Here is a 15,047-nt window from a genome sequence, read left to right on the forward strand (position 1 = left end):
TGTGAAGTCAGGAGTGAGTTCAGAAAAGGAGCATAATCATTCAAATGTCTATGAAGTTTTCAGTAAGATTGCATTACCAATGATAATGAAAACTAAGCTTTTCCATTTGCTGCCTATCTATTTGTTCGTTTTATTCTGACAATCCTGGGTGGCACCTGGATGGAGCCCACTGCTTTCAGAGTATATTCCTCTTGCAGAGGAGCAAGGTCACCCTACATTCCAATGCCAGCATCTGCAAAGGTGGGGCAGATATACCTCAGCCTTCTGGGCCTTTGGAGGCAACAGAGACTCTGGAGCTTGTGGAGGTCTGTGTGGAGTCTGTGTAAGACAGGAAATTGGTAAAAGTTACAGAGCTGAGGAGAAGATTTGTTCCACTCTGTGCAATGGGAAGGCTTTACTCAGTCTGCTTTGCTTGCAGAGCAGAGATCTCTCTTTAAAAGGCTTAACTTGTACTTCTGTCTCTTGTGTCTTGTCTGAGGAAACCCTGCTGTGGAATTCAAAGCCCCTCTGTGTCTCTGAGCATGCACACTTTCAGAAAGGTGAGACCTATGGTGCCAAGGCTCCTGGGACAGGACCTGTTTAGTGAATGATGACGTTAGGTTACATATTTCAGGCAGCTGCCACTCTGCAACTCGGTCTTCACCCCTGTTGACTGAATGTTTGAGTTAGGAAGAGACATTTGTAACTTGCATCTAATACACAGTGAGATTTTCCAAATAGATTGTGATTGATGCTCTCAATTAACTTTTGTCAAGGTCTATAGCAATCCTGTGTTATCCATTTGTTAGCACTTGCAGCAAAGATGTTTTCTGAGCAGAATTCTCCTTATCAGATATGAACACTTGGTTAAATGGAGAGGACTGGGTGAACTTCATGCTGCTGTGAAGTCTGATCTTTCATTCTCCACTTTCATAGTAAATATTAAAGTTTTAGGATTTATTTATGTTTTATTCAGCTGGAATATCACAGTTATTGATATGAAGAGAAGCTGTTAAGCTAAAAGACTTCTTTCTGTGTAGGCTGTAGAATGCAGCAAGCCAATCTCTTCTTGAGCTACTTGTCTTTTCATTAAAATGCCAATATATGTCACCAGTATGTATTTAAAAAAATTAAATGAGTAGTCACTTACAATTTTATAGTGCACTACTGGGACAACTCATAACTCCTCATCTTGAGTTATCTAGGTTTCACACTCTGAATACCTGCTGCTAGAGTTTGGCCTTCAGGACCTTGCATCAAGCTTTTTCAGGAAAGATGTTTATAGTTGTTGTTCTCCTGGGCTTTTATTGCAGTGGAGATTTTTAATGTACAAATATAAATTATTGTTGTAAATTAAATCTGTTTCTCGTGCAGTATGCTCCAACTCTCTCCAGCCCATCTGCTATGGTGTGGTGATTTGCAGTGCTCATACCTCATCTTGTGTAGCTAAAGAGATGACCAAAAAAAAAAAAAAATCCATCCTGTCAACCACACCACTGATGAAGTGGACATCCATAGCAGTGTATTTTATTGCACTAACATGAAAAGTCACATCAAGGGCTCTCAATCAAATGGAAGTTATCTGACAGATAAGCAGATAAGCAGCCTGAGGTGATTAGCTGACAATCAAGGCTTTTGTTAGTGACATAGATCCTTCTGTGTGTTAGCAGAGCAAAAGTCATTCTTGTTTTCTTTTAGATATTTCCAAAACTGCTATTTACTCTCTCACCTTCCACAGGAAGCAGTCTCAAAATCCTTAGGTAAGAAGACAAGGAAACTCCTTGTGGCTTTTAGCACTTCGTGCGTTCTTGCTCTGCCAGGAGTTCTACCCACTGCTATGCAGTGAGACAGGTGGAAGTAACACCTTGTCCTTAATAATTTATTATTTTTGCCTTGACCTGTAGAGAGCCAGTGTGATCTCCATCATCTGCCTATGATTTGCGATCTGTCCTGATCTTGATGCATCCTCTGTGTTGGGGAAGACAATCTGTGGTAGTGGGGGCTGGTACTGCTCTTTCCCACAGAAGTAGACAATGCACTTGTGGAATTGCCTTCCCAGAATAAACTCTTAAGTGCTTATTGAATCCAGAAAAAAATGGAAGGAGACTGGATGAAAAAATGGATACAGTGGGTCATGGTTTACACTTGCTATTTCAGGAAATTAATTTAGTCAGCTAAATTAGGTATCTAGTTTCCTTGTCCTGTATCATTACTTAACGGTAAATAAGAGTAAAGCTCTTATCAAGAATTATTCACAGACTAGACTTTTGATCTTACAACAGATTACTCCAGTTTGTCCTTCTCTCTTCATTTATGGGAGAAACTTAAGGAGGCTAACCTCCTAAAGCAGCTAAGTGAAGCTTAGCAGTGAGAATATGCCCTTCTGCTGTACGACACAGTCTGCTGTGCATCTTTTCTGTGGTTGAGTGCAAATTTCTGTCCTTGGATCTGGATCTATAGTCTTGACATGAACCAAAGGAAATTACTTGCATGTCAGCAGATGCAACATGAGGACACATTGCACATAATACTTTCATATATATGTGTTTTTATTTTCTACTGAAAGTTTATATAAATATCAGTTCTTGTCAAATCCAGATATGAATTAATAACAGCCATGGAAGATTTGGCTCACCCTTGGCAGCATATCTTCTCCAAGGAGAGGAAACTAAAGGATAATTCCCTTTCTACAAAGGGGAAAGAACAGAGTGATTGCTAAGATGTAAAATAATTAAGTCACATCAAATCCCTGTTAATATAACATGCTCTTTGTATCTGGTTATGTGTTGGCCAGTCTACCAGCTAACACCAGTATTTGAAACCTGGACATGGAGAGGTTAAGCTGAAAAGTTTGAATCGGGGCACACATAGATAATAAAAAGCAAAAAGCTGGTTTTCTGCTTAACCTAAACTTTGAAAAAATCCCACGTATGCACTTTCAGTTTTATGCTGTGTGTGAATGTCAAATATGCTTAGCTGGAACAGAATTTCTTGAAAGCAATTATTGTCGTCCCATTTGGCTGAATATACCTATAAACATACCAGAAGTATGCAAGACTAGGAAATGCTGATATAGACTTAATAGTTTGGGGGGGAGTGGGGTTATTTGGTAACAACTACTCTGAGTCTGTGAATTTTTTTGCCATGTTAGCTATACGTCATCTGTTCCCAATATATATATTTTAAGTGGAAAGAAATTAATAAAGTGGTCTATTCAGAACAGATTATTTCAAAAAAAGAAAGCAAAATTTGGGAATGAGATGTCTCAATCCTTTAACCTCTTTGAAGGGTCAGAGAATTTGGAGAGCCTTTTCCAGAGCAGATAACCCTATGCAGTATTTCAGGCCAGATTAGCAAGCCAAGAGGTGGCAAGGCAAGCTCTGATGCCAGGATTGGTCCTGGCTCTCTTCTGCCCTCCTTCCCTGCACTACTGAGCTTTTAATCATATTCCTGGGCTAAAAAGAGCAGTTTCTACAACTAGGCGGGGGGTTTACCCTGGGAGAAACGGGGTGTCCTGCTTTGTCTCCCTAGCATGTTGAGGCATTTCAGGTTACTGTTACAGGGGTTAAGTGGGATAGTCTGGGACCTTCAGGAGTTTCCAGCAAGTCGCATGCTGGCCACTCACAGCTTAAGCTTTTAGAGGAAAGTGTCCGGGTGTGTGACTCAGGTGGTCACAGTCTGCCTCCTATGGCATCGGTGAAGGAGAGGAGCTGGCTGGCTGCTGACCTGCAGTAAAACCTCAGGCCCAGATAATTCTGCCTCCTGCTCTGAACAGGAGCAGGTGAGGTGGGGCAGGATCTCAGGTGGAAAAAGTGTAGCAGCAAAATTTGCCACTGAAGTCGCTTGGACTTGGATTTCTTTTGTTATAATGTGTATATTTCTCCCCATATAAACACTTCCTTTTAATGTCCAATCTTTTGCGTAGATGTATTTGGCCCACCCTGCAGCAGCCTCATTTCTCTATGCAAGGGCTGTGTCTGGTTTTACCACCACAGCTCAGGGTGGGTTTAGCAGCAAGAAGGAGTTAAGTGAATAAATATATGTGTGGTTTTGTAAATGTGTTAGTGCCTTTTTCTGTTCCAAATTCCCTGAGGGAGACTCTTTCCCTATGGAGCAACCTGACTGCAGCCATGTGAAAGAACAGCAGCTCCTGCTTCACTTCAGCTGCAGGAGGGGAAAGGTTTTTCTGATTGTAAAGATCAGGCTTAGCTGGAGAAGTGGGAGAAGAGAGAAGAGGAGGGAGGGGAAATGAAAAGAAAAAAAAATCCAAGCCTTTGAATGGCAAGCCTGCACTTCTAACATGTGGCCAGCATGTGCCATACAGGCTTCAGAAGGCAGCAGGAGCACAGGTGAGAGGCGCTGGCTGGGCAGCAGCAGAAAGAAGCATCCGAGCAGGATGGGGGATTCCAGGAGCCCAGGAAACAGAGGAGGTCTGGAGGTGCACAGGTCACAACAGACAGTCTGCTGGCACTCTGCAGCAAGGGCAAATGCATGGACTGTGCAAGGTATGTAATTTTTTCACCTCTCTTAGTTTTGGCTTGTTACGTTATAAGGCAGAAGCAGGAGTTTACTGAGTTATGTGCTTGCTGTATAGCATTACTGCATTTATGGGGTAAGAGGAGCTTTAGGGGATTGTTTTTTAGTATTAGTGCTTCAAGAGGATATATAAAAGTTTAGGTTTTTGGGGAGAATTTTTGAGTGTGGTGTTGTCTGTGAGAGAACAAGGCTGGGAGCAATCCAGCAGAGAGAAAACTCAGAGATGCAAATCCACCACTTCAGAGAAAACTGCAGAGAGAAAGGGAAACCTTTCTAACAGTGGAACAAGTGCATAAAAAAAGTAGATGCCTGACAGGAAAACCTGGGGGACTAGGGTAGGCAGATTTAAGATTTAAAGTTTACTCTTCAGGCCATTGCCTCTGCAATGCTCTGAGGGACTATCAAGCCCCTTACAGTCCTCTTCACTTGGAAAAATTGTTCCAATGTATACAATTTAATTTCTATATTGCTAAGAGAGGGTGCATGTGTTTGTTTCTCTGCAAAGCATATCCAAACACCTGGGAACGGTATTAAGCTTGTGTCTGGAAGATTGTCTATGAGTTCATAGTTGTCCTCTTGTTTCTAACTTCCATTCTATTAGGCTGCTAGAGTCTCCTGCAGCACGTCTCAGGCTACCCTTTCCCTACCTTAATGTTGTGAAGTTCTGTTGAGAGCTATATACTGCTTTCCTTTGCTGTTATAAGATTGAAATTTTTGGTACAACTTAAAAGGTATGGAACCACAGCAAAAGTCTCTTTTTTGGATTCTTCTGGTTCAGCTGCTGGTTTGCTGTCTGTTGAAAAAACAGGCAGAAACAGCCTGTGCACGGATTATGCTGTCAAACACATTGTTGTACTGCTGCAGGGTTAGTGAACATTCCTTGCATTTTGCAATGGTCCCTGGTGTTGCACTTACCTTGAAAGACATTTCTTTGAACTCTGGCTGCTTTTTCAAGCAGCTTTTTTTGTTTTGAGTGGAAAATTTTCAGGCAGTTTTTTCCCCCCCTTCCAAAAAAAAGAAAAACCCAAATGAAACCAAAATTTTCTTCAAACAAAAGAGTTATGGCTTTGCAATTCAAGAATTTAAAACCACATTCACTTCTCATACATACACCTTCATGCCTTCATGGGTATGTGTGTGTTGATATACATTTTCATATCTAGGTACATATATATATCATTGATATATACACATACATGTGTTTTTATGTGTTGCTTTTATTAGACATTTATTTTAATGTGGCTACTAGAAGTGGTTACGGTGAAAGCTGTTCCTAACTGATATGACTAATGAGATTAAACAAAATCAAAAACTTGGGTAGCTTCTATTCACTCAAGAGCGCTGAGTTGTTCTATTTATGAACTTTTTATAGTCTAGCTTAGTTTTTCAGCATCAGATTCTGTGTGTATTATGCTTACAGCTGCAGCATATGCTCTCTTACAGATAAAAATGAAAATTAGGCTGGTGGTTTTAGTTTGGCAAAATGGCCTTGCAGTGGTGAACAGATAAATAGGACAACTAAAAGTCTCTTTGATGTGATATATCTGTGTTGTTTGTGTTTTGGTTTTTTCCCTCAGGAATTATCAATTCTGTGTACTTGCAAATGAGTTTGTGGAATGATTTTTTATTAGCAAAAGTGAAAATCAATGTTTATAGGAAATTAAACTGCACAAAGGAGTGACTGCAAGGGTATTTAAAAAATCTGAACATAAATCTTTATGAATATTTTCATTAATTTATTGACAGTTAAAAGCAGCCATAAGTTTCATATCCTGTGTACACAGATATATTTTAATGCTCCCATTTTCCTGAACCTTCATGATAAAGCAGTCAAGCACTATGGGTTAATCACAGTCTTTAGTCTGTGGGTATCTGTATTAAAGCACATCCAAATTACAAGTAGGAAAGCTGAATAAAACCAGTGTCCTTTTAAGTTAGCCAAGCAAAGCTCCATATTCAGTGAAATTGATGGTCTCAAATGTGCTGAATGATTGCAAGAGAAATAGAACAATATATTGGCAGCTAACTCCCTAGAAAAACCATCAATTTATGTTTAAAAAAGCCATGAGCCAAAATTTTATATAAAAGAAAAGATGGAAGTAGGGAGACTGCAGCTTTTTTTAAAAAAATGTGATGTATACTGCAATGCTGTGTAGTATTGAACATTATTTTACTACAGTTCACTGAACATTTTGCAGTGACATTGAGCTCCTTCTCTGGAGTGGACACACTTGAAGGTCCTTGATGTATGGGTCTGTCTGTCTAGTGGGAAACTCAACTCTGAGGGCACACACACTTATTTAAAGGGGATTATTTCCTAACTCCTAGAGGCTCCTCTTCTGAGACAACTAATGAAAAATCTCTGTTCTTTTGTTCTCTTTTAAGAGATTTACCATTAGAAAACTGCTGCTCTTCAGGTGCTTAGTTTGATGTTTAGTTACAATAAGTGACAGAAATGTGGTTAGAGCAACTGGAATGACTCTTGCATTAGATACTCTCATATTGCTCTTGCAGAACTTAGGAGCCACTTGTGCGTCACCAGCTCCATTCAGGCCTGCTCTGCTGTTACTTACTTGGTTTTCTGCAGATGAATTCAGGGATTCATTGCGTAATCATGACCGAGGTCTGGGTTTCTGTTGTATTTCAGTTCTGGCTTGATGCAGCAGCCAAGACTACATCAGACTTGTAGTCTTGTTGTGAGTGTTGCCATAATGGCCTGTGGGTGCTTGTGTGACCATCACAGGTTTGATTTGTCTGCATTTGAAAGTCCAGTTTTGTGGATGGGACATTTTGTATTCAGATGCTCCTAGTCTTGCAAGTATCACAAACATGAGAGTTAAAATTAAGAAACTACTTGTAGGAGAGACATATAGAAGTCCCCTTATTTTGCAGTTAGAGATAATTTTTTTTTCTTTTTCTGTAGTTTGGGATGGGATGCAGGTGAAGCAGCAGAGGTAATATAATGTGCAGCAGACTTATCTCGTCAGGGTATCTCTCCTCCACAGTCTTGTGGTACAGTGTCATAATAAGCCCTATGGTTTTATGTCACGATGTCATATACAGTCATATCCATCTTCTCGTAGGATGGAATATGAATCTTCAGAAAATGCAAAAAGGAAATCTGAAATAGACATAAGAAATCCTAAACCACTGATTGATGGATAAGAGAATTGCTGAGGACCATAGCATAAGAACAGAGAAGTGCATTGTTACGGTGGGATGGCTGCTTCCCACTTCCTGTTTTCCACTGAGGTCTGAACCTTACAGGGGTCAAAAAAAAAAAAATCAAGCAAGTAGGTGATTCAAAAAAAATTAAAAATTCAACGTGATTTCCACTTTTACTTGAGAAACCTACAGATTGTAATATATTAGTTCCTGCAGAAATCCAGGTATGAGAAAGACCACCACAATCTGTGAACTCATACAGAAATTAGAAGGTTTATTTCATGTTAAATATATCTTGTCAGTACAAGGAGGCCACATAGTGAAAGTATTCTTTCAGCATTACACCAGCATTTAAGAACATTGCTGATAGTGGACCAGAACAAAATATTACATTCTTTTCCAGGGGACAGACAAACTTAATGGTCAAAACAGGAACGAGTATTACCTTACTATAGCTTCCTTGTCCAAAATTACAAGCTGTACAATACAAGGACAGGGGTTTTAACTCCAGATTTTTGTTGTCAGGTTCTGAAGCTGTTGGCCCTCTTGCAATAGGACTGCTTCGCTGGAAGAATCTGTGTGTGTATGGGAACCCTCGCCTCGGTCTCACTGTCTCTGAAGATGCCTGTGTTCCCATGTGTCAATGTTTTGCTATGCAGAATGACTTCTCATGTCCATTGTCCTGTCCAGCATCTCTTTCAATCACTCCAGTACCTTCTTACAACAGTAGTAGTCAAGAAACTTTGAGTCAAGACTCCACAGGTAAGTGATTCTTTGTTTTTCATGTGTCCAAGCTTAGTTTGGTCAGCAGTTTTCATGGTCAATATACACAGCTGTTTCTGCTGTCAGAGTGCTTTGATTGCTCCTAAATAAGGATCAGATCACAGAAACATCATGAAAGGGTTTATGCACAATAAGGGTTTATTAAGCAATAATACCATTAGCGTACGTTTTCTTTAAAACTGGTAGGTCAGCTGTTTGATGAGGGTGCATCCATGTTAGCATATGGAGGCATTTGAGGACAGTCTCTTCTGTGCCTGTCATAAAACTTTGCATGATGGAGGATGCCCTCATATGTCTGTTGTGTTCAAAATGCTGCTAGCACCTGGCTAATCACAAAATAGGGTGTACAAGGCGCATTCAGTTAGATCCATGGGAATGCACTTCTGCTCCCACCCTGTTAAAGGGCTATCAGAAGCTGTCTGAGGCAACAGCACCATGCTGATCATTGGTGGTGTTCTTTCCGACTGAGGTTTGAAGGTCTCAGGGTCTGATGGAAAGATGACAGTTGGTAAAGAGTTGTTATGTTAGGACAAGTCACGACCCACAGTCTGATTGCATTTGTGTCTGGGAGTTCTTAATGACAATGATGATAGGAAGTGGGTCATGAGCTCAGTGAAATTTTCTGGCTATCAATGAGTCTCTCATCTATAGCCTTCCCAACTGAACCCCTGTAAAAGGATTTTAATTCCTGCTGCCTAAGTTGTGTTACTGAGTGAAGAATTAGAAGGTTCTTCCTAGGTGCCAGGTAAAAGAATATATGGAGAGAGAGGTATTAGTGGATCCAATATTGAAAGGCATAATGCTGGAAAAGTCTAAATATTCAGAAAAGTCTGAATATTCTATTCATACTTAGAGCTGCTATGAATAGCTAGTGCTGATAGAGTTCTTAAAATTGTAATGATTGCTGGCAACAGTGGCTGAATATAATCCGTAGTAAAAAATGATAGTAAAATATGTATATTACTGTGGTTTGTATTACTGCTCTTTTAATTTTAAGTATTGCAGTACATTAATGTAATTTAGTGTAACTGATGAAGACATTACTGCATGTTACCAAAAGATAATGGGCCTGAAACTCTGTGGTGGTGCTGAAATCAACTCAAAACCCATTTGGCCCTTCCCAGAAGTTTCTGATCTAATGGCTCATCTTCTGAACCTGTCTGGATACTCATGGCAGCTGGAATACCAGGTTCCAGCACTTCAAGTACCATTCCTAATATCTGCTTTGATGGTGACACTTGCTAAGCGCATTAGGACAAATGCTGAGCAGCTTCAGGAAGGTTAAATGTTATGGCTTTCATTTATTTACCTTTTTTCTGTTTCCAGTTAAGAGCTGTGTAAATATGCACATCCTTCTTCAGTGGAAGTTTGATTGTATTAACTCTGTGACTATATTCTGTAGGCTTAATTTGCATCTTGGTTTACATCACCATCTGTTTTACTGATACAAGTACTGTAAGACACTTAATATTTTCCCACATGATGAGTGACAACTCTGGTTTTAATTTGAAGTGGTTTTGGGACAGTGAGGTGACAAGCGAGGAGGCACTTGACACCTAGAGGTTATGTGGAGAAGGGAAGAAATTTTAATTTAAAATAAAAGAAAATAGTAGTAGTATAATAAAGCAGTAGTAAAGCTTGATAAGAACCTGTTGGTATTGCAGAACAATTTCCCAGTTCTAAAGTACGGATTCATATAGCCAAAGACAGCATTAGGATATTATATTAGCAAGCCAAGTACAAATGCCCTAATTTTCACCCTAATTTAAAAAGCTACAAGGTCCTTGAAGAGTTCACACTGAGATGTTTATGAAAATGTCATGCTGAAAAGCAGCATGGCAGCATGGTGCTACTCAGGTGGCAGTACATGTTGGCACTCAAATAATGTCCATTTTCAGCAGGGCAGGGTGGTGTTGCTGTTTCAAAGTACAACTTCTAGCACAAGAAGGTACACTCTCCATCTTGATCATTAATATCTTAATTCCTTTATCCAATGAAACAATTTATAATCTGTGGGATTTTTTTAAATCTAATTTTTAAATCTAATCCTGTAGCAGAGTAGAGGGTACTGCATGTAACCAGGGTGTTCTACCATTACTGCTCAGGGGTAGAATGGTGTTGTGTCAGCAGCTACTCCTTAAGGCTGGATGTCATGTCTGTAACTCCAGTGTTAAACCCTATCCCCGGGCTTCATTATAACACTAGTAATGCAAAGATTCCTCGAGGGTTTTAAACTACATCAGTTTTCAGGGACTGTCTTGCCATGGATGAAAAGCTTGTTTGCAGCATACAGCACTTCTATGGAAGCTCAGGCAAGAGTACAGTGTCAGCTGAAATGGGGGAGTTCTTGGAAAGACAGAGGGTAACTTAGAGACAGATTAATGAGGCAGGGTAAATCTTAAAGTTATATCCACACTCATTTATTTCCAAGACTACTTGATCAGATTATTTATGAGAACTTGAAATGCAGAAGAATGCCACAGGCTTACTGTGCTTCTTGTCTGTGCATTTACAATTAAACTCTCTATAACATTTTAGTAGCAAATTCTTTAAAAAACAAACTATGCTAAACCACCAGTATATAATGCACTCAACACACACATCATAGTTCAAAAGAATTCTTTTTTAACTACTGATGGTGGAAAAATTCTGTCTGCTTCCATTTGAATAGGGCATGTTTGGGATCTTGTAATAAACTGTGCATGGTGATGTTTGAGCTAGATTTCAATGTTCAAAATAAGATAACAACATAGAAAACCTCCGTGTATTCTGATACACAGTATGAAAGAGATAAATCTGCAGATGGTTTTAGTGGATGCTTTGCCTCCTACTTGAAACATTAGTCTCAATTTACTGCTTGTACTGCTTTGTAGCATTTTGCAATGCTAGATAAATTAGAGAGTAGTGTCAAATTTTGTCCTTGGATATAGACGTATAATAGACACCAGAATTAATCAATTTCATGGACTATGGAACAGAGTTTTAAAATTTCTAGTATTAGTTGTGATTTGAAATAATGGGGTTTTGAGAGGATTGCTCTGGTCAATAAAAGCCAGGCTTCTGTTTAGAATGAGACAAAGCATGAGTTATTCTTTGCTCATTTTCTAACCTGAAAACTTTGTGAGGGAGTACCAGAGAGGAAGGTCATTATGGTAAATATTTCATAACTGCATATTGGTTTTTAGCTGAGTCAAGAAGAGTTCCTGTTGATTAGCTTTGTCTCTTCTTATGATCATTATTCAATGCTTAATTACATTGAACACTATATTCCAGAATATTCAGAAGATTTGCGAGACAACACCAGCTGGATTGAGATGAATAGATTTGCACTGGGTAGAAATGAGTCAAGAGCTGAACAATACCCGTCAAATTTGTGTCAGCTACAAATTTTAAAGAAATACAAAATACCATAATTCATTAAAATACTGGATATAACAAGAAATCTGTGCCTTTTTGAAACGTATTCCATTTTTCCAATAATAATCTGAATAATTTCATTCAACTGCTTTGACCTGAAATTAGTGCACCTTCATATGAACTGTATTTCTCTTGTTTGCTCATTACAGGGACCTGTCCCCTTGTATGCTAGATCAGCTGTTTTGAAAGCAATTATATTGATTTGCCATGAATTGTTCCTGACAAATATGTCAACTTTGTTAAAATCTTGTTTTCTTCAAGGTGGTTAAAGACAGTTTAATATGTTGCTTACTTCTAATTTGTCACTATCTCTTTTCAAATATTGATGTTTGGCGGATTGGACTGTAATTACCTGAACTACTTTACTTGACCTTCTTCACTGTTACGGGACCTTACTCTATCCTTACTTCAATGGAATAATCCCAAAAATGCATTCAGGCTACTAAATCCCAGCAAAGCGACTGAAAGGTAAAGTAGGCAGTTATATTATTTTCCTTAGTCTGGGCCTGGTCCCTTGTATGTGAATGTCCAGAACAGAGCTATTTCAGGAGAGCTTGTATTTCACAGCAGGGACAGGGAAAATGCAGAAGACTCAAGATGGACCCTCCTCAGGGATGCATTTGAGCCTGTTAGACAGAAACACACACTTTGGAAAAAAATAATATGATGGTCATAATACACAACTTTTGCAACCATAAGGTAAACCTGAAATATTGTTCCAGGTTTATTCCTCAAATCTACTGGAAGTCTGACTGCAGCTCATGACCCCTCTTTTATTTACATTAATTCCCATGACCACTTCATTTTATTTTGCATGTGAAATCATGGCATGAAACCTTTGCCTTTTGTTACTACACCGCAAGACATTGCAGCTGCTGTGAATGCTGTATTTGACATAGGCAAAAATATAATTATTTTTATATGTATTTATTGATTTGTAGGCAAGGGCATACTTATATGTATTCTTTGATTCTGCAGTTGTCTTGTCTTGTGCAACTTTTAAGTTTTAAATTGTGTGATGACAATGAAAACCCATATAAAGACATAATTTGTGATGTTGCCTGCTTTCTAGTGTGGTACAGGATTCCAGTTAAATCTATTTGATAAGGTAGATGCAAAGGAAGTAGATCCAGTGTTGACTGGAATCTGTAAAAGGAGTTATATTGGCCTGTCTAGGAATTTATTTGTTCCTCTGAAGAAAAATGATACTTAAAAGAATTATAATGTGAATAAGGCAATGATTGAGGGGGACATGACAACAGTCTTGGGAGGGGGAGTGCTAAACAGGAGGAAGATGAATAGTAGAGTTTTCCCAGTATTGGTTTGGAAACAAGGTTAATATTTTTATGAAGGATTTTTGCCTGGAAAGGAGGAGTGCATTGATGAGATGCTGATGAGTCTAAGGTAGGAGACATCACCACTGCAAAAGGACATTCAGAATGTCAGGCAGGAAGAAATTGATGGCTTTTGGGAACACAATAAGGGAAAAGTTATGGAAAATAATGGTGCAGGTTTTGCTATTGTGCATAGCAGGATTTTTTCTTTTTCTCCAGTAAGCTGTGAATCCTCAGCAAGAAAGAGTAGAGGAAGATAAATTCAGCTACTAATTGGAAGTGGGCTGCAGCTATGAAAAAAACAAACAGAGGCTTGGGATATTTCATGTGAAGTATTTGCTACAGAGGGAGAGATAGAAGATTTTTACCTAAACTGACTGTTTATTTTCAATGAGAGTAGAGATTTACTGGAGCTTAAGCAGAGGAAAAACTACCAGAACAATATGGGAGAAGAGAGTAAAAAAATTTTACTATGTTTAGACTCGCAAAACAAAAGCCATTTAAAGAAAGAAAAATCAAGCAGTAGGTTTCTGTTTACTTAATAATCTAATGTTTGTAAAGTTTGGGGAAATAGCTGAGTCTGAAGAACAGGCATCTGATCCATCCATTTATCCTGACCAGCAGCCTTCAGAGTCTGAGGAAACTGCAAAATTACCCTAGAGATGCAACTACTTATTTTAACTCTTACAGTTTGTGTTCCAGTTGCAAGTCTTGATATGGAGAGGTCACAAACTGACCAACTCCTGGGGATGCTGTACAAAAGTTGTACAAGAAAGCCACAAGATGGTGCTGACACGCCTTACTGTGGTTGAAGGCATCGTGAGAAATTTGGCAGAATATGCAGCGGTCTGGGTGCAACCAGACAAAATTTCCATGGAGTTTGGTGTGTATTAAACTGCAAACAAATTTAAAGCAATAAAGTCAGTGGATCACTTCAGGTTGCAGTTTTTTGTTAAGCATTGATTTTTGGTAAAAAAGTCCTAATGCATTCTTAGTATATTGGAGGGAAAGAGGGAATGAAAGGAATTAGAAGGATGATGGTTATTTCTGAGGTTGTAACCTGTTTTGCTTTTCAGTTGCGGAGTGATTGATGAAATGATGAAATTGAGAAGTAGAAAGAAAACATATTTGTTATCTCTGATTAGAAGCCTCACTTGAATTTCAGTGCTTTTTAAATGCCCAGGACAAAATCTGCCATGCCCACAGCGTTGTTGACTACTTGTGGTTCTCTACCTGTTTTCCTTTTGTGCTTGTATCAAGGCATGGGCCGTTTTTGGAGCATCTTGAAAGAAGTGAAAGAGAGACAGGTTTCTGCACTTTATTGCAGTCTAATAGAGAGCTCCTGGTGGGGTTTGTAAAGAGGAAAAACACTGTTAGCAAAAAATGTTCCTCAGAAACTTTGCAGTCAGCTGTGCCTGAGAAACAATGTTGACAACTACATAAACTTGTGTCACTGCCCTGGGAACAGCCCGCCTTCCCTACCCTTCTCTCCTGTCTGCCAGCAAAAGCATCACGCCTCTGTTCACGAATCATTGTGGCCATGAAGAGGGGAGGCTTACCCTTCTTAATTGTTTCATTCAGCCACCAGCAGAATCTTTCACTGTTAGGAAAGGCAATGATTCACTACTTTTCTCAAAAATGAAGGCAGTGCAATTTTGGAAGTGCTAAGCACTATAGAGTTCCTTTCTTCCAGTGCTATGTCATCTTTTGCTCCTGAAATGCAGCATATGCATTTTTCCTTTTAATAAAATGAGACTAAATGTGTTTAAGTTTATACCTGAAATGACTGAAATGCATACTACATTCAATAATTATGATAAGTTAGGATCTTAC

At 39.0% G+C, this 15,047-nt stretch overlaps 1 protein-coding gene across 7 annotated transcripts in view; it reads left to right on the plus strand.

Moving 5' to 3' along the window:
- Positions 1-4,264: 4,264 nt before the first annotated feature.
- The window catches only part of ANO4 (anoctamin 4), a 200,514-nt gene continuing 189,731 nt past the window's right edge, over positions 4,265-15,047 (plus strand). For all 7 annotated transcript variants that reach the window (XM_072923263.1, XM_072923266.1, XM_072923267.1 and 4 more), the window contains exons 1-2: positions 4,265-4,484; positions 8,206-8,442. In XM_072923263.1, coding sequence (XP_072779364.1) covers positions 4,280-4,484; positions 8,206-8,442 — 442 coding nt within the window. In that variant the 5' untranslated portion in view covers positions 4,265-4,279. The remainder of the gene's footprint in view (positions 4,485-8,205; positions 8,443-15,047) is intronic.

Source organism: Taeniopygia guttata, chromosome 1A, assembly GCF_048771995.1.
Source record: "Taeniopygia guttata chromosome 1A, bTaeGut7.mat, whole genome shotgun sequence".
NCBI classification, from domain to species: domain Eukaryota; kingdom Metazoa; phylum Chordata; class Aves; order Passeriformes; family Estrildidae; genus Taeniopygia; species Taeniopygia guttata.